This window comes from Acanthaster planci, linkage group LG08 (genome assembly GCF_054643075.1).
Source record: "Acanthaster planci isolate LZ-2023a linkage group LG08, COTS_SCS, whole genome shotgun sequence".
NCBI lineage: Eukaryota > Metazoa > Echinodermata > Asteroidea > Valvatida > Acanthasteridae > Acanthaster > Acanthaster planci.
The window spans coordinates 7,484,121-7,510,720 of NC_141784.1; the positions used below are offsets into that span (position 1 = coordinate 7,484,121).

Consider the following 26,600-nt stretch of genomic DNA (forward strand, 5'->3'; position numbering starts at 1 on the left):
TGACTCTGCATAGATTACCGTAAGCTTAATGCCATTACGTTGAGAGATGCATTTCCGCTTCCGCGGATTGGGGAAACTCTAGAGGCAAGGGGGGCTCTCGATATTTCACTTCGTTGGATATGGCCCATGGGTATTTTCAATTAGTCACGCATCCGGACTCGGTGGATAATACCGCATTTCGGGTTCCATGGGGGCTTTTCTCATTCACTCGTATGCCCCAAGGGCTATGTAATAGCCCTAGCACATTTCAGAGGACGGTTGAGATGATTTTTGGTGACCTGAACATGTCCAAGTTGATTTTGTACCTTGATGACATTCTGGTTTATTCAGCTTCATTTTAGGAGCACCATCGTGTTTGAGAGACTCATAGGTAGAGGAAAAACATCTGTTCTTCTGTTTGCGTTCTATGTCCACCTGGTTGATAGTACCTTTTCTGATTTTTCGAAAAAAAAACCAAGCCGAACGAAACACGTCATGCGAGGCAGCTATCTCAGGGTTTACTTCCTGGGGTGAGGGATTCATGCATCATATGACCGTTTGACTATTTTGTGAAACAAAAAAGCTGAAACCAAGTAACAACAAAAAGAGAAGATTTATTTCAACAAAAGGTTCGATCTTTCCAAAAGTTTAAATAAAGAGTAACAGAGATGAAACCAATGTACTAAAACATGATGGAAAGAAATTACACTGCTTTAGGGCACCTAATTGATCCCAGTGTGGAAGAAATCTGAGAAACCCTTAATGGCTGGAAAAATAAACATGCACGCTGCATTACCTGGGCTCTGATACCAGCAGTCTTTGTATTTTCAGTGACAGTGGTGATTCAGCTACAGGTTCAAAAACACGAATGGAGCGTTACATTTATGTACCGTTAAAACGAAGACGTCGACATAAGCATTTTAAAGGTTAGGTCTACTTAATAATAACAACTCTATATTCCGACTTTAAGAAATTTTGAAATCGCATTATGCGAGCAAATGCAACCAACTTTCCGGGTAGTTTAACTCCAAAGTATATCTAATTGTATCTAGACAACAGTAATGTCTGTTTCCCTTATCGCACCATGCAATAGGGATATATTTTGCTATTAAATATTGAAAAGGACTTACCTAGCAACATTTTCTCTTTTCAGATATTTCTTTTGGCGCAGTCGACTGCGACTGTCCAGTTTAAGTTTGTGTCCTTCAAAAATGACGATCACAACGACCTCAATGGCGGTTGTTGTGATGACATCATTGGAGGTTGCGATGACTTCTGTGATAACTACTTTCTTGTGTGTATCGACAGGGATGATACCGGGTAAAGTCAAAGTGACGGCATAAAGTTGTAACATTGAAGATAATTCGACGGAATTGGCAATGGGTTGCCTAAATCCTCTTTTAATCTTTGAGTCAACTTTATTTTCATAGAACATGTATTTGTATAAACCAAACGAAAAATAATATACATTACATGTAGTACCTGATATAAATCGGAAATCCATCTATCGACCAGTATTTACAAATATGATCTGTAAATATACACAATAAGAGAAACGAATAGTTGCATAGTTACTTCACTATAGATCAACGGGTTTCTCTTGTTTAACCTCTACTTTATTTCTTAGCATTTTTGAATAATTATGATCAGCATATTTCATATCTTTTTTATGTTAATTGAAGCTCGGATGGCTCCTCGTGTGACATGGCTCGTATTTCAACTGAGAGAATTTATGAAGACAACGATGATTTCAATTTTCCATCGACAATACCGAACGGAATAGCAAACCCCCATACCATGTCAGTAACATCCTGGCCGGTAAGAATTTGATGTAGATATGTACAACGATATTCTCATAAACATTTAACGGCCTTGGACTCTGTTTTGTGTGAGTTTGATTCGGTGTGAGCTTTGAATGTCGATAGATCAGGGATTCTAGCTCGGTTGAGTTTTCTGTTCCTGTTTTGTGCAGTGCTACGCTGTGCTGCGTTAATATAGTTACACATTTCCTGAAAACTACTACCGCAGTTATTCGTGCATTAGATGCGCATCATCATGTTTTGTCCGATGCGATTCTGAGTTCTTCCATTTTTTGCTCGTTTCAAGGGTGGGATGCAAGTTTTCGCCCACGTGTGGGATCTCGATCCTGTCGGTGCCAACGACGAGGTTGACCGTGCTAGAAGAACCATCGACCAGCCAGCGGCACGGCGTTCGTTCAGCGCTGTCTGGCAAGAATATACACTGGGTCAGCAAACAGAGTAGGTTATCAAACATGTAGGTGCAAACCGTGTAACCTGACATTTTCCCATTTATCGTCTTAGATATCAATTAACAAGGACACTGGTAGCCTTAACAAGTGTTTTATGTCCTGATTTGTCAATATTTTTGATGTACATGGCTAGCCCTAGCATTCTTTTATTTTTCCGGTAAGAGTAGTATTTTTACCTCAATTATTTTTTACATTCAGGTTGATTAAGCTCCAATTTTCCCTTGTGTAAATATCAAGGCTTCCCCTTAGTCGACTGGCTAAGGGAAAGCCCCGACGTTAAAGATGCCCAAACCAGGCTCCTCTTATACAAATGCCCTGGAGTGTCATTAAATAGGCCAATATTTTTCAAAAAGTGAAGTTTTTTTTTCAAAGTGTGTTTTTACAAGATTCATTTTTCCAATGTTTCTACGAGAAACATGTTTTTCCCAAAATTGTTTTTATGAGATACATTTTAAGATGTATTTTTGCGTTGGGGAGATGTTAATTTATATAACGGGTTTTGCCCTTACCCAACGCATATATTATAATAAACAATGTATGCTCAGTGCTTGTCTTGAAAAATAGTTCGCGGTACCCGCTTCTTCACCTGAGTCAGTCAGGCCAGCTGACCCCGGCAAGCTCGGTGGTTGAGTGGTTAAGACGTCTGCACTAGTAAGCAGGAGGTCGTGGGTTCGAGTCCCACCCGAGTAAGATTGTGACTTTTTTCGCAAGCTCTCGGACAAGCACTGAGCATACAGTGTTTATTATTAACGTATACTTTGAGTAAGGGCAAAACCCGTTATGTAAAGATACATTTTTCCAAGTTTGTTTTTACGAGATATATTTTGAGAACATTCTCTGTTTTCTATTTTTAGAAACATTGTTTCTATTTTTTGAAACATTTGCTTTTCCGAGATACGTTTTTGCTAAGTTTCGTTCTACGAGATATATTTTTCCAAAGTTTGCTTTTACGAGATACAGTTTTCCAAGTTTGTTTTTACGAAATACATTTTTATTTTTATATTATAATTTACAAGATAAATAAATAGAAAAAATACTTCACTTTTTCAAAACATACTTGATAGCACTCCAGGGCTTTAGTACAGGTACCGTTAGCAATAAATAGCAAATTACTGGCCCAGATATATATTATACGATTATATATACGATTTCTGTTGTAGTATGGAGGGGGTGAGGCTTATTTGAAAGCGGAGAAAGCAAATCTGTTTATGGCTGTTTGGTGTCCTTTTCAACGTGTTAATCATTTAATTCAGGTATTATACTGCGTGTCATGCATGTATTTAATAGCTCTTCTTGGTTGTGCCAGGGGATTTTTGACATCTGTTATTACTGTTAAAGCATATCAGCGGTGAACCAACATGTACGTTGCCGAAGTGCTACATTTTTTTCTGAGTATATCCAGAGTACCCCCATTCATTTATTTAGACCATGCGTGTAGATGTGCACTGGAAATCTACAGTATCATTCCCTTTGGGTGTAAATTTTATGACCAATGGCTCGGGGGGTTGATGATCTGGATATCAGAGAAACATAAAATTGCTTTCTCTGGCTGTACAGAAGGGGGCCTTTACGATGAAGTTGCATTTATGTCCCAATCGCATAACCTGACATATCTTTACACCTGTTTTGGGGGGTGTACAGATTCCGTTTTCAGGTAAAAGTCTATTGCGATGACCATTACCACGGATCGGACTGCAGTGTGCAATGTGTTCCTACGGATGACCAGAACGGACATTACCGATGCGACCCAGTAACAGGAGCCAAAATATGTTACAGCGGTTGGGAAGGTAAACGTATTTTTATGGTTGTGATGCGGCAAATATTGGGGTCGAGTTCGGGGGGTCTGTTCTTGACACGGATTTCTTGTGATCACTCGCGAACGGCGGGAACACGACCCAAGAGCACTGTTCTCGGAACAGGATCATACACCACCTCCTCGTCAAGGTTTTTGGGAACGCAGGGAAAAATCACGAGATTTGATTTTTGAGCAGCCACAAAAACTAACGAGATAGCTTACAAAGCCGGAGGCAATAGAAAGTTTTTCAAAAATAACATTAATATTTTTCCATAACACAGACATACATGTTCTTTTCAAAAAATAGCTTTGTTATCTAAACATTAACTCTCGAAAACGTACAAGGAACCAGCCATATGCATGTTGCATGTCACTAACTACCAGCGATAACCGGTTCTGGATTCCCGGCGTTCGAGCGACTTCCTCATGAACAACAGACCGAGCTGTTCGTGAACATACGAGAACAAACTGCCCAAACTCAGCCCCATGTCTATTTCTATATTTGGGTGCGTATCGTAAGTCCGACACTTCATAGGTCCGACGCCTCAAAAGTCCGAATTTTGGACTTGTGAGGCGTCGGACTTATGAGGCATCGGATTTACTGGCAATTTGTTTTTCAGCGTCATAGTTCCGATGCCTCAAAGGTCCTACCCCGCATAAATCCGACGTCGGACCTACGAGGTGTCGGACTTCATATGAGGCGCCAGTGCAATTGACTGTGAAACCTGGAGGAGTGCCGGTCCGCGCGACGCATCACCTGCGAACGAGACTCAAATTTGTTCCCTACTCGTCCGCGCGGTACTGACCCTTGTAGGAAAACTAAATCTAGCAGCCTGCACAATTCGTACACTGGTCCAGTATTTGTTAAATCCAAAATACCACTACGTGTAAGAATGATGTATGATACTTCGCTAAATATAAAAAGCACTTTTTCTACTGTAATACTTTTGAAATGTCAAAACTTTTGTATGTGTCACAAATAGTACACCATACTTGACTGGGAAACTGGTCTTGTTCCTAGCGCGGTCTTAACACGCTTGTGACGAGCGTCAAATCAAACGTCGGACTTTCGAGGCGTCAGATTTTTGAGGCATTGGATCTATGTCATCTTTTAAACGCATTTGTCGGTCTCGGACCTATGAGGCGTTGGACTTATGAGACGTCGGACCTATGAGGCGTCGGATTTATGGACTTTTAAAAACACTTTTTCGGACTTACGAGCTGACCCCCTATATTCATGCGCAAGGCAAACATAAAAATCAGCAGTGTTTTTTAAATATTGCTGTATATACGTTTGCTTACACATTTTTTCCAACTTTGAATTATTCTTCAATGTATGGAAACTTTTGCACTCCCATTTGGTTAAATGCGCTGAAAAGTGAACCTTGACTTGATTTCCTTGACAACTGAGGGAGCTCTTGCTATGATGTCACCTAGGGAAAACGTGGCTTATTGCATAGGTTTTTTTTTAACTTTTGAGCACAGAATTTATTAGGTATTGAAAAACATTTCTGAGAAAGGGACTGGTGTTCACCTATTGCCGTGCAATAAACAACAATGAATCAGCAAACAACCCTTGCGAAACTCACGGTTTTGTTACGTAACAGGTCAAATGGCCTCTATTGCTAGGCCAGTCCGGCGACGGTGTTATTTTTTGGGGGGGAGGGGAAGCCCATATTCTGTTCTAAAGGGATATAAATGGATTAGCAGAAACCCTCCGCGTTTGTAGCTATAAATCACTGAGGAATAAGAAGTTCAAGGTACTTGTTTTTCCTGAGAAGGGGGTTGACACATAAGATTAGTACAGGCATACGTTACAAGTCATTCCCCCAAGCCTTGTTCAAAGCTCCAAGTCCCACCAGGGCAAAAGCCCAGACTTATGTATCCTACAGTCTACCCACATCAAAGAGACCCGCCCACTGACCTGCCGGACATATGTGACAGACCCTGGCTAGCCACATGGCAGAGTTGTTTATACACGTGCACATTCCTATGGGACTTGGCCAGAGGCATACTCGAATATTTTGTATTATGGCTATGGGGAATCCCTGACATTAAAGGTGACTAAACTAGGCTGTTCAGCATGAACAGAGGTAGGCAAAAACGGTAGTTGATTGCATTTGGCCGTAATTGTTTTTAAAGGACTTTTTTAATACAAGCCTGTGAAACACACAGGCTTTCTTCCTGGATTGACATTACAGTTTTGCGTTATTAGCACAGGAACCAAAAAGGCAGTAAAATACCCCTTGAAATTGTGGAAGCAATGTCGGTGCCTTTGCGATAGTTACATGTCGAAAGCATGTCGAAAATAATATGTTGTGATTGGTGATGGTTCCAAAAAACCTTGAAATTAACATTACGGATAGTGCCTTGCCTGTCGTTAGGCGCAGCAAAAGAGGTGCACGTCTCACACGAAGAGCAGAACCTCTTAAAGATTGACACTGCAATGTGCACAAATTGTCTGAAACGTTGAGCTCACCACTAGTTTTTGAAACCCAGCTCAACCCCTCTTACAAACTTTCGCACCTAACAACCTATAATATGATGTGAATCAATGGAATCGGATAAATAATCTGAATAGATGAAAGGAACAACAGTTTGATTTTATACATGACATAGATGGTTACTCTGAAATTCTGCATGCGAGGATTGTGCCTTGCATCAGGGAATCTGATATGAAGTTCTATTCATTTTTTTGTTTATTAGGACTTGAGACATAACATTTTATCATTCATGACTTGTTGAATTTAAAGCGAGTTGTCATCTGTCAATGAACTATAAACAAAGTAAAGTAGTTTAATTCCCATCGTGGAAGTGTTTATACTCAGTGCCGCGCGGTATCGGGCAATGGACCGCTCTATTAATATATCGAGTTAGTTTTCAAATGTTTATCACTTATTCCGATCAGTGGTCTCGTTAAGTATGATATCCCCATTCCCTGTCTTGGCTGAAAACCATAGCACTGTCGAACATTTTTGGTAATCGCATTCAATTATCGCTTGGTTGTGTAAATGGGCCATGAGTGCTCAACATTGCAAGTCAGTCCTTGACGTCCTACTGAGGTTTCATCGCCAGGGTTTCTCAACAGTGGGGGTAACTATGGTATATTTTGCGGGGGCGGGGCACTTGAGGGCGCCTTCATTTGTGGGGAGGGTCTCAGTGGGTTCAGTCACAATTAAAACATTGACCAAGACTGACTATCACCAGATCTGCTTCTCTAATTCTGAGCCAGTTGCACGGTCTCCAATGTTCCCACCCCCTTTGCCACGCTACTATTTCTGAATAAAGTTATTCATCGTCCCGTGGCGCTGTTTTGGCCCTCAGTATAAACAGTCCCATAGGAAGCCATTGTGTTAGATTTTTTTAAAATCTCGCAGTATATTCTTCATTGCTTTAGCCGTTAAAATGACCATTAAACATCTTTTTGTTGTCAATCCTACAGGACCTAACTGCAATCTCGATTATGACGAATGCCAATCTAATCCTTGTGTCAATGGCGTCTGCGTTAATGGAGCCAACAGATTCAGCTGCACTTGCACGAACGGCTGGACCGGTAAGCTGTACGGATAACTACATTCCGCCGTCAGCAGCTAAGGGTGTTTGAACCTTTAGGGCAGAAAACGTCCTAGAACTGCGATCGTTTTATTACCATCGAAATTTTAAACATCCATCGCAATAGTTGTTGGGGGGGGGGTCAGTTTGGTACAGTTTGACCTTTCTTCAGCCCACCCACTATATACAGTCCATTGTCTGGGGATCATCCCTCTCATTATCCAGCGGCTCGTACGGCCCTTTGTTTAGGGATTATCGCTTCCTTCTCCTTGATTACCTTAGGATCTCCTGGTGGGCCAGTCAGTATTTTTCCATGAAATCACACCATTATGACTCATCAACTATTTGTTATCCTATTTCATATGAAAGGTCAAATTGTACCGAAAGTTTTTACCCCATGCTATACCTTATTCATATTTTATCCCATACACAAGGTCATTTTGTACTACACTTTCCGACCCTATGCTATTCCTATTCATCCCTAGCATACATTTTACCCTATACTCATTCCTATTCATATTTTTATGATCATAACTATTATGTTTATGCATATCGATGTGATTTTTTGCCATTTTTGTTGCAAAGGTCAACTGTACCAAACTGCCCTACTTTGTTTAAGGTTGTGATCATTGGTGTGGTCATCTGATAACACCCAAAAGTGTTGATTTTAACACCCGAGTTTTTACAGTGTGTGATACCGACTGATGCGACTGTAGCACAAGTAACGTCCCAACAATGTGTACGTACACCTCGTACTGTCTGCGCACACATAGAAACTAGCATGCGTTTGAAATTCTTTACCACTTGTGGTACTCATTGTAATACCAAACGAAACCTAGTTGTATACCCAGCAAGAAATGAGACCCAGGGGTACCTCCCCAACATGTTCAATCCCTCTACACATTCTAGACTATTGTTACTCAACACATCCCCCCCAAGATGTCTGAAAGGAATTCCCCAGATTCCTGCGAGACAATGACCAACACAAAGCAGGGAGGGGGGGTTCTCTCCGTCTCATGCCTTGCTGCATATGCCTAGTTGTGTCAAGTTATCCTCAACCCCCAAATCACGCTGAAAATATAGGACTTGTAATAAAAATGTTGCACTTTATCAAATCGCACAAGTAACGATACTGCCCGAACATAAGGCAATCGATTAGGAGCACAAACACGCCACATATTCTTCACCCAACCAGCCAAAATACCGATACGACTAAGACCAAGGGTTACCGAGACCAAGACCGAGACCAGATGAGACTGCTCTACAGGCCTACTTTATTGGTATATTTACTGTAGGATTTCAGGGAAATTAAGTATATGTGGGTAAAGTTTTTATTGATTAATCTGGAAGATTTTGACGTGCTCCATAGACCTTCATTCTATTGTACATGTTTTTGCAATTTCTTTGTGATTTTGTACCAGAGGGCTGAACAACTCCAGTAGAACAGATCAGGATTTACGTTGTGTCTTGCAGGAACGAACTGTGACATCAACGTGGATGAATGCGCATCAATGCCTTGCAAAAATGGCGGCACCTGCCACGATCATGTGGCATCATTCAGCTGTTCCTGCCCACCTGGTTACGTATATGCTGATCAGTTTTGTGAGTACGACGACTGTGCAAGTCAGCCATGCCAAAATGGAGCAACGTGCAACGATCTCATTGGGCATTTCCAATGTGTTTGTTTGCAGGGTTATTTTGGAGATCTCTGTGAGGTAATGATCGATGTTGTTATTGCCAATATCTCACTTCTTTGATCAAACATACTCAAGTGATTTTGGATAAAGCTTATCCAATCTTCCAAACCGATTACACAGAATTACCCCTGTTTGGAACAGGGCAGAATAATATGTTATAGTATTACGTGATTGAGAACGTATTAAAATGAGCTTTTTCGATTGATGCGAAAACGCATTGTAGTGAGCCTTGGTCCTCAAACTAAAAAAAAAACTCAAAGGCTTCATATTCCGGCAGGAAATATAACAGTCTATCCAAATTGATCTTTCCCAACAGGGAGAATCTAAAAAACAGAAAACAATATCTACTGGTATTGGAATCAAGTATACCCGCAATGCTAACTATTTCCATTACGCACTGCGTTAAATATGCCAGTTCGCTCAACTGTCTGCTCTCCCTTCTTTGGGCCCACGACCCCACATAACAACGCTTACGTTGTTACTCTTTCTGGGAATACAACAATATATTTCAGCCACGTTTCGAACAGCTGAAATTACTCTACAAAAGCCCTTTTGTAGTTGGATCGCTTCGTATGGTGTGCCACGTTACGCAGCGAGGTGAGTTGTTCATTGCCGGCGTGAGTGTTGTTAACGGTGAGCAGCAATCATATCGTGTTTCATACAGACTTTAGAAATACACCCGTTTCTCTAAGTTAACGTCACTTTCAACCATTCCCCAATTAAAGGGTAATATTCTACCTCTTTTATTTTAATGATAACAAACTATGACGAAACAGGGGTAGACATGGATGCCAGTCTAATTCATAAATTATTATTGCATGTGCAGACCGATTGGCGTTGTGTAGAGCGCTAGGCCTGGGCGCTTGCGGCGTGCTTAAGGCGTGCACTGTTAGTGTTCGCAGAGTGGCAAGATCGCTGAGAACGCTGTATACGAATCTGTGCTGTACACTGTGCGAGTCAGCGTGGACGCTGCACCAGAAGCGCTGCGTGGGGATACGCTAGCTGGTAGGTGTAGTAGTGAGCTGTATTGGGTCTAAGTAGAGCTGAGTGTACGTGGAGAACCGGGGCTGGGAGCTAGCGGTCTTTGTTGTTGGATTGCTTGGTCATCTGTAAGCACTGTCAGTGGGGTGACGGCTGGAAGGCAATCCTGTTATCATCTTGCTAGCTGGCATTGGGGTTCACTTGGTGTACTCAGATCGCTGTGAAGGTAATTACCCTCTCGTTAAATAGACCCTGATTTGCATGACATTCTGTGTCTTTGCGTGAGGGCCATCGCTACTTGTTTAGTAGTGAGGTATCCCTTAGGTTATAGATTGGTTGTGCTAAAACGAGTCGGATGGTTAGGTTATATTCAATATGGAGGCATATTCAATAGCCTTGTGAGGTGTATTGTGTAAATAAACCTTGGATTATTTATATACCTCATTGATTTATAATTGTAATAAATCAATTACTTGATTATTGTCGTTGGAAATCGTGTGTCACTGTGAGGTTTACTAAGGTTTCCATGTATTTCCTTGCTCTGATACCAGTATTGATCTGTCTTTCCTGAGTGGTGGTAAATTTCCACCAAACGAACTGCTCCTAGGCTTAGTCCGCCGTTCGTTAGCTGATGTCCCTCCCCCTTGTGTCTGGGTAGCCGCTCATCCTTGCGCAAGGTTAATAAATATATTTTTGGGGTCAGGCCAGGTCAATTCCATCTTCGATCAGGCCGGTCTACTGGGTCCACCACAAGAGGTGTCAGTTGTCTCGCCACAGAACATTCATGAACACAAATGTGATGTCATCGGAGGAAGAAAGCCTCGAAGTACCAATGGTCCGAGGCAGCACTTGCATTAATCTCCATTAAAGAGACATGGAGATTTATGGTTGTACTTCATTATAAATACATGGAGATTAACGGTAGCACTTACTGATCTCCATTATGAGGTCATGGAAATTTATGGTTGCACTAATTACTCTCTATTATAAAGACATGGGGAGTTACTTTTAAACTCATTGAACTCCATCTTAAAGACCTGTGATTACACCCATTTAATCCCCGCGTCACGTGACCAACTCTGATCAGTTTGTTCAGATGATTGAGTAGCTTCAACTCGGCCCTGAAGACACGGCATCATGGTCAGCTTTGATGTCGTTTTCCTCTTCACTAACGTCCCCACAGGCGAGGCCTGCCTCGTGTTCAAGAATGTCTGGATAAGACCCCACTCTCTGTCAGCGCACAGCCCTATCCCGGACCAAATCCATGACCTGTTGCTTACTTGCTTCTCGTTGCCCAGCTTCAGATGGAGGGACAAGTTCCTCCAACAGTCATGGAAGTCTTTGAGAATATATACAGCGCTTGACACAGCAGATCACCGTCCAAGCACCTGGCTACGCTATGTGGAGGACACCTTCGTCATCTGGCCGCATGGCCCCCTGCACCTGCAAGCGTTCATGGATCACTTCAACGACCTGCATCCCAACATCAAGTTCACTATGGAACAGGCGGAAAGGAATTCCATTCCTTTCCTGGACGTCAAGGTCTCCCGCAAACTAGATGGACCCCTGGGGCCGTCTACCACAAGCCGACCCACACAGACCGGTACCTGCAGAGCGCATCATTCCATCATCCCAGCATAAAGTCATCAGTCAACCTTACCCTGGTGCAGCCAGCCTACAAAATCTGCGACCAAGAACACATGTAAGAAGAATTTAAGCTCATCTCTAGAGCCCTTAAGCGCTACGGTAACCGCCAAGATCAAGAATCCAAGTCTACCGACTGTCGGGTCTCCTGTACCCGAAGTCAACCACCCTCGTACGAGGCAACATCGGAGTATTACACACTGCAGCCAAGAAACTTCAAGAAATCCTGCAGACGCACAAGGACAAGCAAGACCATCAGACGAAAGCTGGTGTCTACAGGACGTGGAAAGGTTTATATCGGCGAGACTAGTTGGGACTTGCCCACAAGACTCAAAGAACACATCGCCCATGGACGCAGAGTTGACTACGATAAATCAGAGAATGTCAAGCACTCACACATCAAGGATAACGTCATCAACTGGCAAGCAGCTCAACTCATCGCTCTGCCGGGTCAACAGATTGTACCAAAGACGCGTCAGGGAAGCAATCGAGATCTACAAGCACAAAACAATCCCCAAGACGTTGGCTTCCACATCAGCAGCATCTGGCACTCCTTATTACTGTAACGCAATGCATAGCCTACTGGTGCGCTTTCTAGCGTTTGTTGCTTAGCAACGTTGTGCGCGCTGGCGTGTATATAAGCGACCGTGTGCTAAGATTCGCTCTCTTCCCGCTGCGACAGTCACCGTGTTGAGTTGGAAAGCAACTTCCTGCTGCAGCTGCCACCAAGTGCGGTGAAGGGTTCTGATCAGAGATAAAGTGTTCTTTTTAATCGTCCAGTCAATTACATTTATTTAAGTAGTCGCAGTAGGGGAGCCTCACACTTTGTGTGAGCTTGATTTGTGATTGTTAATAAATCCTGGCACCTATAATTTTGTGATCACGTAGGTGAAGCACTGTGCGCCTATAGGAGAATAAAGCATCAAAGCAAAGGGTAGGCACAAACTGGTGTCCGCCCCCCCCCCATTTCTTCCCCGGTGGTCCCCCGTCTGTTAGTCCCGTGTGGTGCGAGGGTGTGTGAGTGTGTTTTGGCAGTAGTGAGCTACGGGCCTGGCGGTAGACTTCCGCCAAAACGGATCTGCGTATCGGGCCGTGGAGGTCAGGCCGCTCACCGCTATCGGTCGAGTCATTACTCTCCCAGACCAATGGGTCATCTATACCCTTGGTCACTAGTTCCTCCTCTCACTACACCCATTGCCCCACTGCCACGCATCACTGAGCGCACTCAGTAGCGTTTCAGTCCAGAGGATCCACAATCAAGCAAGCCGTTCTGCTCCAGTGCACCTTCAGCATCCTCTCTAGCGCTTAAAACCAGCATCCTCAGGTCACCCTCCTGAAGACGGACAGAGCATACGTCGATTGTCTTGTCATCATTTCTTCTCAGAACCACGAACTCACAAAAGAGATATTTTCGTGTACATGGTGCAAACGCAAGCCTAACCTAACTCGGCTCTCGACCTCCATCAAATAAGGATTTTTATCTACCGACGCTGCCAAGAAGATAAAAAAGGAAGATGTGATGACCTGTACAAAAACAGCGCTGAAAATGAACCTTTGCTACGTACGCTTTTCCCCAAACATCAACGCAGTCGATATCCACGGAACGGCATCAATAGCAGAACGAGCGGTGACTACCATATCAAGTGCACTACGTACATGTATACAAGTGGAGAGCGCTACAGCAAATGTACACACCCACTGAACGCCCTACTGGTGTCTTGACACTGACTTCTAGTTGAGCGAGGTATGTTTCGACCTTGATAGCGACATGGTACAATAGCGACATTTATTCGAAATAGACTTGTTTTAGTCAAGTGTGGTAATTTACAGACTTGTTAGTACACAGTAGATTGAGGCTAAGATAAATCTGTGTTTGCTGTCGGGCGTCGGTCATCGCGTCATGGCGGCCTCCACCGCTGTCACGTTTGTCATGGTTAAGATGGTGTGTAAATTATATAAATTTCTTTATAATTGTATTAAAATATGGCTATATTTTTAGAAAGGACTTTATAATGCTTTAAATGGAAATCCAATATAATACCGAACAGGGCGAGCACTTTAACCTTAAAGGGCGAGCTGTCTTATTAGCTGTCAAATTATGTGTGTTTGTGCATCAACATTCAACTTTGGAGTGACTGAGCACCAGGAATCTTCTACGCGCGAAAGGCGTGCCTGGATTGCCCTTTTCATCATAAAATGGGAGGAGAAAATATAGGGCATGCCTTTCAACTCTCTTCAACGGAAGGAAGAGGACCACGAGCGTCAAGATTGGGCCCTTGCCAGCTGTTAAGAGGAGTATGTCACAGGACACACGTCAGAGGAGTCCCACCCTTTTTCTTCGATTTGTGTCATCTGCAGTCGTCCCTACAGTCTAGGGCACCGAGAGCTGAACTTTGAACATTTTATTTCATGAAGTTATGGATGCTGCTTGCCCCCTCTTAACAACCATAAAATGGATCTAACTGGCCGGGTAATCTTTTGTTTAATGAGGTTTAAATTTTTTTCAGTATAAGTTATTAAGTATTCATAGCAAGTGTGAAAACCGATTTGTTTTTATTCGTGATCACTTTTGTTTTGGTTTCCCTCTATAAAATGAGCAATTCAGAGGTGGGTGGGAAACTGATACATGTTTGTCACATCGTTTCCATTTTGTATTTATATTTAAAGTATTTTTATGACGGCATTTGATTCCAGAGGACTCGTAATGCTTGTTCCCTATTTTGCTCTTTTAATTTTCAATTCAATTTCAATTTAATGTTTAATGAACAAAATTAAGGATAAGAAACAATCACGTTGATTAAAAACCTTTTAGGACGTACATATTCATGGGGAAGGGTCGTTGCAAGTATATTCATGTCGCTAATACGTCACGGTGTTAAAATGAATGGAGTGCTTTTCAAGACTTGTCTCAATAAGGGCGTTTTCTCTTTAAAAAGAAAAATAGCAAGGAAACATGCGAGCAAAGTTTAAAAGATAATCAATTGACCTTATTAAAAAAACGTGTCAGGATTATTCCCAGAAGGTTGCTGTTGTAAATGATATTTGTCATCAGCGTCAACAAGGCTACTTTACTACTTTCAAAAGCAGTAAAGCATATGCAGCTGCTTGAACGAAGGCTCTGCTCGCTGATGTACTCTAGGTTTTTGCGACTAGCACGGAGAGAGAATTCACTGGTGGTGATACCTCTCTATGTGCATATGAGCTTCCTGGAAAATGTAGGCTATGTCGAGTTTTCGTAGATTGCAGTGTTGTGTGTTACTAGGAAGTCCCGCAAACAACTATTTCAAAGATGGGTTTTGCGCCCGGGAGATGTAAATTAATTTTGAATTTTGCCTTGTCCGACGTGTGTGTAGCACTGTATGCTCAGTTTATGCCCCCGAAGACTTGTGAAAAAACCCACAAGCGTACTCGGGTAGGGCTCGAGCCCTCGACCTCCTACTTACTATTGCAGACGTCTTAACCACTCAACCACCGCACCGAGCTTGGATTTTGCGCCTGGGAGATGTAAAATACACGCCGGGAAGGGCAAAATCCAAAATTAATTTACATCTCCCCGGCACACAACCTCATATTTTGGTACATTTGGCGTTCCATACACTCATTGCGCTGGCAAACAGCTCTCATTGCGTTGTATATATAGCTCTATATTGTTCATAACTCCCATTGCGCAGTGAAACATCTCCAGTCAAACTGCTAAAAGCTTCTCACCCGCGCTATATGTTACAACTTTCGTGTTGCTTAACGTGGCCTTCATACCATAGGATGGCCCAATTATGTTCATGAAAACCTTTTTTAGACAAATTGTCTACGACTCAGAACACTTTCCCTCACCTTTAAATAAATCTGGAACTGTTTAAAACCATTTTTACATGTGACATTGCATATGCACTGGAAGTGAACATAAATTTTGCTTGGGGGGACGGTTCGTTCTTGGAAAATTCGATTTTGGAGGCAGATATTTGCGTCATTTAAAACTTCTGTTCCCGTTACCAAGAAAACTTTGGGGATTATGTGCCTCAGTGGACGAATTCACAAAAGTGTACGCACATTCAGACGTTTTGAGTCCTTTTCACAATCCCGGTTCACTTAAAAAAATTGCATTTCTGAATTCTCTGAAGGTAGATATAGATTATTGCATCAACCAAACCTGTGCAAATAACGGCACATGTGTGGATCAACTAGACGGGTTTCACTGTCTGTGTGAGGAGGGTTTCGAAGGCGTCATGTGTGAAGTGGAGACAGACGAGTGCACATCTAATCCTTGTCTGCACAACGGAACATGCATTGACCTCATTGGAAAATACCAGTACGTTGAGAATACCAATAGGCCATGGGTTATGAAAGATCCTGAATTCTTCGTTATAAGTCAATAACCTTGTAAAGACATCCACCTTTTTAATTTATTAAAAACACGGAATAAAATGGCATGTTGGAAGATACTGAAACCTTTTCTTGGTTAAGTGGTATTAAGACCACCTGCAACAGAGCTTTTATGTAGTGTCAGAAATATCCGTAGAAACCTAGTTTTTAAAACCTGATGGACAAACGGAAAGACCTACCGAGTTAACGCTTGTAAGTAACCTATATTTTACAAGTGTTTCACAATATTACACGCATACTCTCAATTGATTAATTCATAGAAATAATTAAATGATGTATTTTCTTGCCATCTAAATGAAAAAATAGGATGATTCAATCCTCATACAAAATCTGACCCACTGCTGTGGTATAATAGACCGATTGCGCCCACTAAGTCACGTGACCTATTAGGGGTACTTGTATTTGACCAAAACAAACGTGGCATCCTCCCATAGCAAAGCATTTACCGTCAACAAAGCCGACGATTGGTAAAGTCATCAAACTAATGATTTCCTGAGTGCTATACAGAAAATTATCTTTATTTTTGATAAACAACACTGAAGACATACTTTGATGTAGGAAGACGCCATGGTTGTTGATATTTAATATCCGCTCTAGGCCACGCGACTTACTAGTGGGCGCAATCGGTCTATTGCAAATGTTAGTGCAAAAGACCGACTAGGCCAATAGCTAATGGTGGCGCCAGCATGGGGCAAGGCAGAATCGCGTTGGGACAAAGGCTTTCATTTTTCCCGGGTTATGACGTGGAGTTGTGAAATGAAACGATTGAACACTGACCTCTGGCTATCACACGAGAGGCATACTTTGTCTTTAGCTGCATGTAAAAGGCCGATCATTCTTAGGTTATCGTGAATTTTGAAGTTAACAGTACTCCCAAACTTGAATCGCGAATCTGGAGTTTCTGTGATGTACGGCAGGAAAGACCTAGTCTTTTTATAACCAACGATCTTATTTGGTGTTTTGTTTCACTCCTAAGATGTACATGTGAGGAAGGATACGAGGGTACTGACTGTGAACAAGAGACAGACGAATGCCTGAGCTTTCCATGTAAAAATAATGCAACATGTGAAGACGAGCTGGCCGGGTATCATTGTCATTGTTCAGCTGGGTTCGAGGGTGACGCTTGTGAGAATGACATGGACGAGTGTGCCTCATTCCCGTGCCACGCCAACGAGACTTGCGTAGACGATATCAACGGTTTTTGGTAAGTTTAGAACCGTGGTTGTTGAGTTCTTTTCCAAGCAATGACCACTGATTTTTTCCTCAGATTATTCTCGGACCGTTTTTTCATTGTTACTAGTATTATGAGTACTTTACCGTAGTGACTCATTGTTACAAATGGTATTTTGCACAATTGATTAATGGGAAGACGATACTTCATGAAAATTTGATCATTGTAAGTAGATAAAACACTTAATTCTTAATCACTGTTGATAATATCAGGTGTCAGAGGATGAATCTGTGTGACAGTGATCCGTGCTTGAATAATGCCACCTGTGTTAACGACTACCCAGGGTTTATCTGCGAATGTACCGCCGGATACGATGGAAAGACATGTGACGACGATATCAACGAGTGTGCTAGCTCGCCTTGCTTACGCGGCACTTGCGTAGATCGTTTGAACGGGTTTTCTTGCCTATGCCCGCCAGGATATTCTGGGTACACTTGTAAAAGTGAAACTGATGAGTGCAACAGTTCACCCTGCGTAAATGGATTGTGTTGGGATCTGATCAATAGCTATGTATGTAATTGCACTGCCGGCTTCAAAGGCGTACTTTGTGAGGACGAAACTGATGAGTGTAGTAGTTCCCCATGTACATACGGGACGTGTGTGGATGATTTGAACGCTTACAGGTATGTATCGAGAGTCATCTGAAGTTTGTTTGAACAAAGCCAATACTGACCAGAGGTCATGGAAACAAAAAAATCGACTAATTGTAACTGTTCACCGACTTTTATCCAATCTCTAGAGTTCGAATAAAAGTTATATTAACGTCTTTCATATGCTGCCTGAAAAGAGACATCGTGATTTTTCATGACAAAATTAATGATCCTATATCCTAACAGTTTTTACGAGTAAAATGTCTTTTTGCACTGGTAAATAATTGACGTGACGTCAGTAATCGTGTCGCAAATTTATGTCCGGGTCTACGGTTGAAAATACTGATGCTGTTTCTTCCTCTTTTAGCTTTAGAATTATAGGAATTATCAGCAAGGTAAACTTATAGGAAAATTTATAGGCACGATATATTAAAAGTACCTGTTTACTGGGGTTTTGCTGGAATAATTCTATCTGTATCACTGTGAAGTATTTGTGGAGGCCCACTTTAAGTTGTCCATAGTTCACATCTGCATACTACATATACTCAGTACTCCTGTAAGAATGTCTTATAACTTTGTACTTTTGTGTGCAACTGGCTACATTTATAGTGAGATTTAAAGCAAATAATATTTGATTATAATTTCCGTTCATATAATTGAATTGTGACTGACTAATAATTTCTCGTGTCAACTATTCTCCCCTTGAGCACCCAGTACTAATAACACTGGCGGACCCACCACAACAAAGTGTAAAGCTACACTATCCCGTCCCGTCCCGTGACATTAATACAGAACCTTTCCTTGGTTTTTGCAGATGTGAATGTGATGAGTTTCACACAGGCAGAAACTGTGATGCAGCAATAGATGACCCGTGTGCCCTTACACCATGCAAGAACGGCAAATGTGAAACCATCGACAGTGCCATTGACAACAATTACAATTGCATTTGTTATAACGACTTCTACGGTAAAAATTGCGACGTAGGTGAGAACAAATTTTGCAGTTGACACTTTCTCTTTGTGCTTTGAATGATTTTATTGATTTGTAGACTTTTGGGGGGTTGTTTTATTTGTTTGTTTTTTGTTTTAATTTTTCAGGGTAGCCCACTAATTGTCAATGAACTGTTCTCCCTGAGCTGCCGAAGTGCAGGAAAATGTATATGTATAATAAAAGTGTAATTACAAATAACAATCATAAAATTAAACACCAAATGTAATAACAAACTAGACGTTAAAGAAATACTCTGTGATAGTAAAGGTACTGCTTTATAGGTAAAATGGATCACCCTTGTGTCTGTGTTTGTCAAGTTTTGACTCAGTGCTTCATGCATCTTTTGTTTTTCTCTTTTATTTAATGTTAAAGACTTAAAACAGCACGGCGCCGTCGTCTTTGTGACAGGGACGTTGGATAGTGAGTCTGAGTTTGCATCACGGTTAGCAAGTCTGTTGCAGAAATTATACTCACTTCGTTTGTGGAACACACGTAATGACGAAAGGGAAACAATGTCTGTGGAAGTAGTTCGTACCGAAGACTACGTCAAATCTGTAGACAGGTGAATGTTGAATTATGCTTTCAGTGCCACTGAAATTAAGATGAAATGTCACATGTTATATATGAAATCAAAGTAGTGGATATTTAAATTAAATTAAATTCAGGATTAATTTCGTAGCTTAAAGCCATGTATAAATGGGACTTCTGCATCCCTCAGTTGCGGTTCCAGGTTTGTTTGGGGATGGGCAAAATTGTTTTCATATAACTGTAGAAATTTCTGTTTACAAAATATCATTACCCTTCCCAGAAAGGTGGAGAGTATACGCTATTAAGTGTGGGTGTATTCAATAAAAAAGTACTGCCCATGCCGCTCCTGGATACGCCATTGCTTTCCCCTCTTGGGTATAACCTTCAACCATACCGGTAGGTAATAAACAAACCGCATGTAGCAAATCTTAGGCAGTGCCACTGCCATTGGATTAGAAATATAAAAGAAAACGAGGATTTGAAATAACACCTGAGCTATAACTACTCACCATTGTTAATAAATAAGGCTTTAAGGGAGTGGCCACTTTTCGGAATAGGGCCAAAGTATATTTTGGTTCTACCTGAATTACATAAATACTTCAACGTTATTGTACGGGGTCGTGGGCGCAAAAGGCGTAATAGATATTTGGTCGACCTTGCGTATAGCGTAGCTAGTAAAGAAAAGGATTAGTATTGTGTGTACTCTTGATTAGAATCCCAGGGGTATGTCTTCCTTTTTAAGGTCTTTTCCCAATGTAAAAGATCCATTTTGATAGGGTATAACGTTTACTGCCCAAAGCACTGGCAAGAGCTCCCTTCGACGCGTTCTTGATCAGTATATCATTATATGTTTCGGCCACATTGCGAACAAGACGATGTTTCTGTAAAAGCTCCGTTTGACTTTGAGGGTAGTCAGATCTTGCGCAAATAATCGATTTTATACCCATCTCAGCTCCCTGTTGACGAGAGTGACCTTCATAGCTTGGACGGAGTCTGGCCATTTGCTTGATAAGGTCACAATAGAGGGCTTGATTAAAGGGGCGTCGCCTGAGCTTATTGGAGAGTTCGGCTTTGACATCTATTATGGATCTGCAGAGCCATATACGGGAAAGGTAATATTGCAGTAAATGCATTGAATGTTAAGATATTTCCTTACGGAAATTTGTTATGGCATGATTTAGAAGTAAGACGAATCAATTGAAAAAAGTCCTGAATCCTTAACAGCGATGATGGTTGGAGATTGTAGAAATGGTTAAAACATGCAGTGAAATTGTGGTGGTAATAGGGGCGGCCTCGACGTCAGAAAGTTGAAGAGGAAAATTTTAGAGACAAGCCTCAGTTTGTATCAGTGGTGTGTCAAGTCTTGCCCATTTGGAGGGAGACGTCAAAAAGGTACTCATCTTCTTACCAGAAACGTGGACATGCTTTTTATAAAAAAAGACTCGGGGTGCTTCACACCATCTATTTGGAGCAGCACTTTTCACAACGGACAGTAGGAAATTGAAGCAGTTTGTGGTAACACGACGTCAGAGCACAGATGAGGAAAAAATTTATACAGGTGGAATGGGGCATTTGTTCCACAATATTTTGGACGGCTGTGTGCCCATCACTCCCTCTGCATTCTGTATCACTGTCTTTTAAGCCATTCTTATTTTTTATTTTTATTCACCGTAGACAAACTTATTTACAAAAAGTCGGATTATTGAGGAAAGAGTGAACTCAAACTAGACAAAACGTTGCTTCATTTTATGCAAGGTATTTTGGAATCCTTAAAATTGCAATTAACTAATACAGGATTTATGAAGAGCACGCAAAACCTTTCTTTTCCTTTTATTAGACTTGGATTGGTTCGAACTGGTACATCTTCGTGGTTGTTTTGGCCGTAATTTCATTTTTTGCGGTGGGATTACTTGCGTATCGAAGAGGCTAGTAAGTAATGTGTGTGAGATTTCAATTACGTTCTTTAGGGAGAAAGGGCAGTACTATCACTTAGTCCTACGCTATTTATCATGGGGTGCTCAAGTGATTTTGCGAAACGTTTATTCTGCAGCAGTTTACAAATAAGTTATTAGGCATTGGCCATTTTACTGTTTACTTCAAAGTTATAGTTCATTCGCTCCAGTTTGGATTTAAAGTAGAAGCAAAATGAGCGTTACAAAGATTATACATGAATCAAAATTTACGCAAACTAATTTTGTCATTTTGGCCATGGTTTTAATATCATGGAAAGATGATAAAATGAACCATATAACGGCACATTTCATTCAGTCTTAAGTAACTGTATACGTTCGGAGTAAACAAACTGAGCTGTATTCTAAAATCGTTAGTGAGATGTTTGTACTTTCACCTACAGTGTTGTCCAGATAAAGGATGCGTTCAGTGAACGGGTCCGTGACAGGGGTCAATCAGCACTGGATCCACTTGACGTAGCTTACAGCACCCGGATATTCAGTGAATTTCCTTCCAGCATGCACCATCAAGTTAACACTGTAGAGTCGATCAACCCAGCATACATATCATGCAGTGATGAAAAAGATCACGCCTTCATGTCTGGGTCCTCCGATGAGTTCTTAGGTGCTACAGGCGGGGCCCATGAGTCAACAGACAACATCTATGCGGAAATTCCTGCATTGAAGTGTGAAGCTGCAGCTAAAGAGAATCCTTACAGTGATGTGAAAACATAAGGGTCACTTCACTGAACAAAATCGCACATCGAGAACTTTGGCACGTTACAAGTGGCTGCAGCTCAGGAAAACCATTTAGTGAAGTAAAATAAGACTTGTTTACCAACGAAATCATTGATCGCCACCATCCGCGCGTTTCATGTTTTGAATTAAGCCATTTTGGACATAGGAATACTAGGCCTTCCTGGCTACAAATAATCCAAGCAAAGCAATTTACAACCGTATCCTATAATTAAATTTAAAAAGCACATTTCCAATTCAGACTGTAGTCAAGATGCCAACCAATTTGCTCTGGTTTGGCGAGATCATATTTTTTCGCCTTTTTGTATAAAAGATCAATAATTAACTACTGGTTCAAATAGAAAGGTAAAAAATAGAGAAATATCCACTCTCCACCCAGAATTGAAATAGCACCAATAATCAACAAAAGGATAGATACATATTGTGAAATGAGAGGGCTGAGAAATAGTTAGGTTTGAAATAATTTAATATTAAAATTTGAAAGTCGTTTAGTTTGTTTCAACAGAAATATACACTTCCACGTTTTATTTTAATGTACTTTAAGTGTTCGACGTACAAATCTTGCATATTATACATAAGGGATTCGCGTCAGGGCTGATAAAGTATTAAAATTATCTATCATAGACATACAGACTTGTTTTTCGCAGTTCATATCTTTAGATTTTGTAAGATTTTTGATGACATGTAAAGTAAAATATGTTTACACGATGACTTCCCTGTGAGTCAGGAGCAGACCTCTTGTTTATATTATTTGACAACCGTTAAAACAAACCCACCTTGGTTAAAATAATGAGGCATGAAGTTTCTATAGTGTATGACTTTTACTAGAGCAACTGAGCCAGATGACAGACCTGTGTCAGTTGAGTTAATACTAGTATGGCAAGAGTAATCATCCTTGTAAACGGACATTTATTTTACTTAAATCCCTGCCAGTAACTGAATGCTTTCATACAGCATCTTCAAGAAATCTCCGAGAAATGTTCCAAGTAAGTATGGTTTTTGTCTCGTATGTACACTTAACACTGCTATCATTATGTATTAATTTACTACTGTGATATGTTTTTTAAAATGATTATAAAAACCGCGTTAGATAGAGATGAAAAGGGTACAAGATCGTTTGCTTCTCCAGCAAAAGCATCCATTTAGGATCCCATGAAAAGGTGAAGTTAAAGACGTTCATTACATGCCAGAAGAAGACACATTGCAAACTTGATAACAAGCTGGTCAAGTTAAAAGAGGATCGTCAACTATTGGCAAGATTTCTTGTGGTTCAGCAGTAGCAACCAAGTATAATACAATCGCTTAGTGAGACAATCGGAAGATATGGGTTTTCAATTATATGGGTATAATTGAAATCGCTCTTCTCCTCAGATGGTCTTCTTTTCCCAACTGACTAGAGTGCTGTTGTCTATGCCATTGAAGAGTACAACATGGAGCCACCAAGTAAATCTGAAGTAAATGATTCACACACTATTGTGAGCTGCAACAAAGTGTGCATAATGATGTAATGGCAGTTGTCCAATCTATCAGGAAAGATCTAGGGATGGTATATTGCTTGGATCTTGCAAACGCCTTTGTTCGAAGCATAAGCAAGATAATATCAGGATACGCTAAAGCACACGTTATCTCCGACAGATACATCGATAACTTTCTGAAAGCTCAGACCCGTGGCAAGAGGTTTGCTGGATTTGACCCTGTTAGGTTTGATGTCAAAGACTCAACTAATATCAAGCTAGTACCACTCAAAACCCTGCTGTCTCACAATGAAAGTCCAAACTAACAGAATACTTGGGGAAAGCTCTACTTAAAGAATTTGCAGGCAGTTGCAAAAGCATAGTAGTTGTCTATGGAATCTCATCGCCCTCCAACAAACCAGATGTCTTTGATTCTAACATTGGTGAACACTCGCACGAAGAGGCAGACACCTTTATCCCACTGCACGTACTTGATTCATTCCAATCTAACTGACACATATGAGATATAGACGTGCATTCACAAGATACAGATGTGGTCATTTACCTAATGGACTTATAGTCTTCTCCCATGACATTCCAGATGAGCTTCGTTTCATCACAGGAAAAGGGAAAGCGAAGCGTGTAATTTACGTACGCAATACGCTATTGGAAGAAAGAAAAGCAAAGGTCTTGTAGGTCTTCATGCCTGTGGTGGTGCTGATTGAGGAGTCAAATTTGTAGGTATATCCAAAGCTAGGTGGACTAAACAATATCTTAGCCTGGAATCAGACTGTAACATCGTTGATGTTTTCCAGAAATTTGGTGAGAATGGATTTGATTTGGACAGCGTGTCAAATGTTCTCGAAAAGTTTGTGTGTACACTATACGCCAAGAGCACCAAACGCAGCAGTCAAGAAACTGAGATAGGAATTATTCAAATGCAAAAATCATGAAGCCGAAAAGTTGTCACTTACTCTTAGAACACTAAAACTGTGCATTCAGATAGCGAACCTCATCCTCAAATTGCCAAAGGTTACAAACAGCCGAGGCCCCAAATACCCCTTCTTACCGACAATGGATGGGAAAGACCTCAAATGAAACAATTTCTCCAAAGATGTGTCTGGAGCTATTAGCACCTCGGGCTATTGTTGAACTTGTCAAATGTGGATGTTGTGGTGTATGTACCAGCCATTGCTCCTGTCTAAAAATAACTTGCCATGTACACCTCTTCGTAAATGTAGCGACTGTGGCAACAAAGTGGATTACAATATGATAGGTCAAGAAGACTCTGACTTGGTAACTTTGTAACTGTTCCTATGTAATTTAGCACAAGTCAAAAAAGTCGATCAGGAAAAAGACTTAAAGTACATACCACGTGAACAAGCTTCCTCTAGCTGAAATTGAAACTAAAAATAAAACTCATAAAGTAGTAAAGCAATTAATTGATGTACCCCATTTGGATTTTCTGTAGACAGTTCTGACAGTGTATGAGACAAATTAGCCATACATGTGATATCTATGCTTGATTGATATGGACCCAGTTAAGAATTGTGATACTGTATGAAACAGGTTAAATAAAACTTAAGCAGATTTCCAGTGAACTCCTGTTTTATTGATTTTCAACCATATATTTTATGGTTTGGAAGTGTGTCTATTGCAATTGCAACGTATGTATACCGTGCACAAACTGTTTAAGTACAGTAATACAAGAATGGCGGATAGTTTTTTTTAATCCTCCGCCAAAACAGTGGTGGCGTTTGAGATTGTGCACTAATTGGAATCCTTGCCAATTTGCCATCGACATGCGTATTACCATCAGTTTTGGGCTAGGCACTGCTTGCAAGGTGGAATGGATGTCAAGGTGTATATATATGGTGGCCATACTGATATTCTACATGACGGTCACAGGGAATTAGATAGAAGGATGAAAGCAGTTTTAATGGAATCCCTGGCATCATGAACCTGCGTATTGCGACCGTTTTTACTCCCCGAAGTTACTTAGAAATTGGAGATACAGGAGAAAACATAGTGATAAATTGCGGCCATTTTGAAATTGAAAATGACAACCGAATACGTGGCCGAAAAAATGACACCTCAATTTTTTGAAATCAGCACCCCAAAATGAAAAAGTCGGTAAATAAAATCCATTTGGGCACGAAACTCCAGCTGGATCAACATTGGGACTCCAGTCTATCAGCACGAGAATGTAGATACACACATCACTCCATAAATTACCGTCAATACAGGGATTCCATAGATTATTAATAATAATGATACCGCATCCCTCCATCTAAGGTCGTGCTCCTGGGCGGTTACAATACACAGTTAAAACAAACATTAACAAGGATTTATATATTCTCAGAACCTATTTAAATATTTATACAATAAAAATACCAATTCAAAAATTAAAATCACATAACCCACTCAAACACTTGATAAATTACAAATCATAAAAACGCCTCTCAGGATAAAAACTTTTTGAGCCCAGATTTAAAATCATCAATACTCCCCGTCTCCCTCAGGCACACATCAAGTTTGTTCTATAACTTGGGAGCGATAGCAGAAAAAGCTCTGTCCCCAATTGTGCTTTTTTTGGTGTTACTTAGCAGAAGTCTAGTTCTATCTGATGATAATCGAGTTTGTCCACTTGATGTAGAACGAGTCGTATGAAGTTACTAAGATAATCAGGGGCTAGACCATCTTAATAACATTTCTACACAAAAAGACACACTTTGTACATAATTCTATACTTCAATGGAAGCCAGTGTAGTTTCATAAGAACAGGTGTACATACTCAGAATTTCT

General features: G+C 41.0%; 1 protein-coding gene across 1 annotated transcript in view; it reads left to right on the top strand.

Annotated features, from left to right (window-relative positions):
- Positions 1 to 25,396, top strand: part of LOC110988793 (uncharacterized) — a 31,114-nt gene extending 5,718 nt beyond the window's left edge. The window contains exons 2-15 of the mRNA XM_022252624.2: positions 1,133 to 1,299; positions 1,662 to 1,797; positions 2,086 to 2,237; positions 3,890 to 4,035; positions 7,486 to 7,596; positions 9,069 to 9,310; positions 16,036 to 16,223; positions 17,274 to 17,501; positions 17,741 to 18,151; positions 18,933 to 19,102; positions 19,481 to 19,670; positions 20,589 to 20,748; positions 21,474 to 21,565; positions 21,990 to 25,396. Of these exons, the coding sequence (XP_022108316.2) occupies positions 1,133 to 1,299; positions 1,662 to 1,797; positions 2,086 to 2,237; positions 3,890 to 4,035; positions 7,486 to 7,596; positions 9,069 to 9,310; positions 16,036 to 16,223; positions 17,274 to 17,501; positions 17,741 to 18,151; positions 18,933 to 19,102; positions 19,481 to 19,670; positions 20,589 to 20,748; positions 21,474 to 21,565; positions 21,990 to 22,320 (2,724 nt within the window). The 3' untranslated portion in view covers positions 22,321 to 25,396. The remainder of the gene's footprint in view (positions 1 to 1,132; positions 1,300 to 1,661; positions 1,798 to 2,085; positions 2,238 to 3,889; positions 4,036 to 7,485; positions 7,597 to 9,068; positions 9,311 to 16,035; positions 16,224 to 17,273; positions 17,502 to 17,740; positions 18,152 to 18,932; positions 19,103 to 19,480; positions 19,671 to 20,588; positions 20,749 to 21,473; positions 21,566 to 21,989) is intronic.
- The last annotated feature ends 1,204 nt before the right edge of the window (positions 25,397 to 26,600 follow it).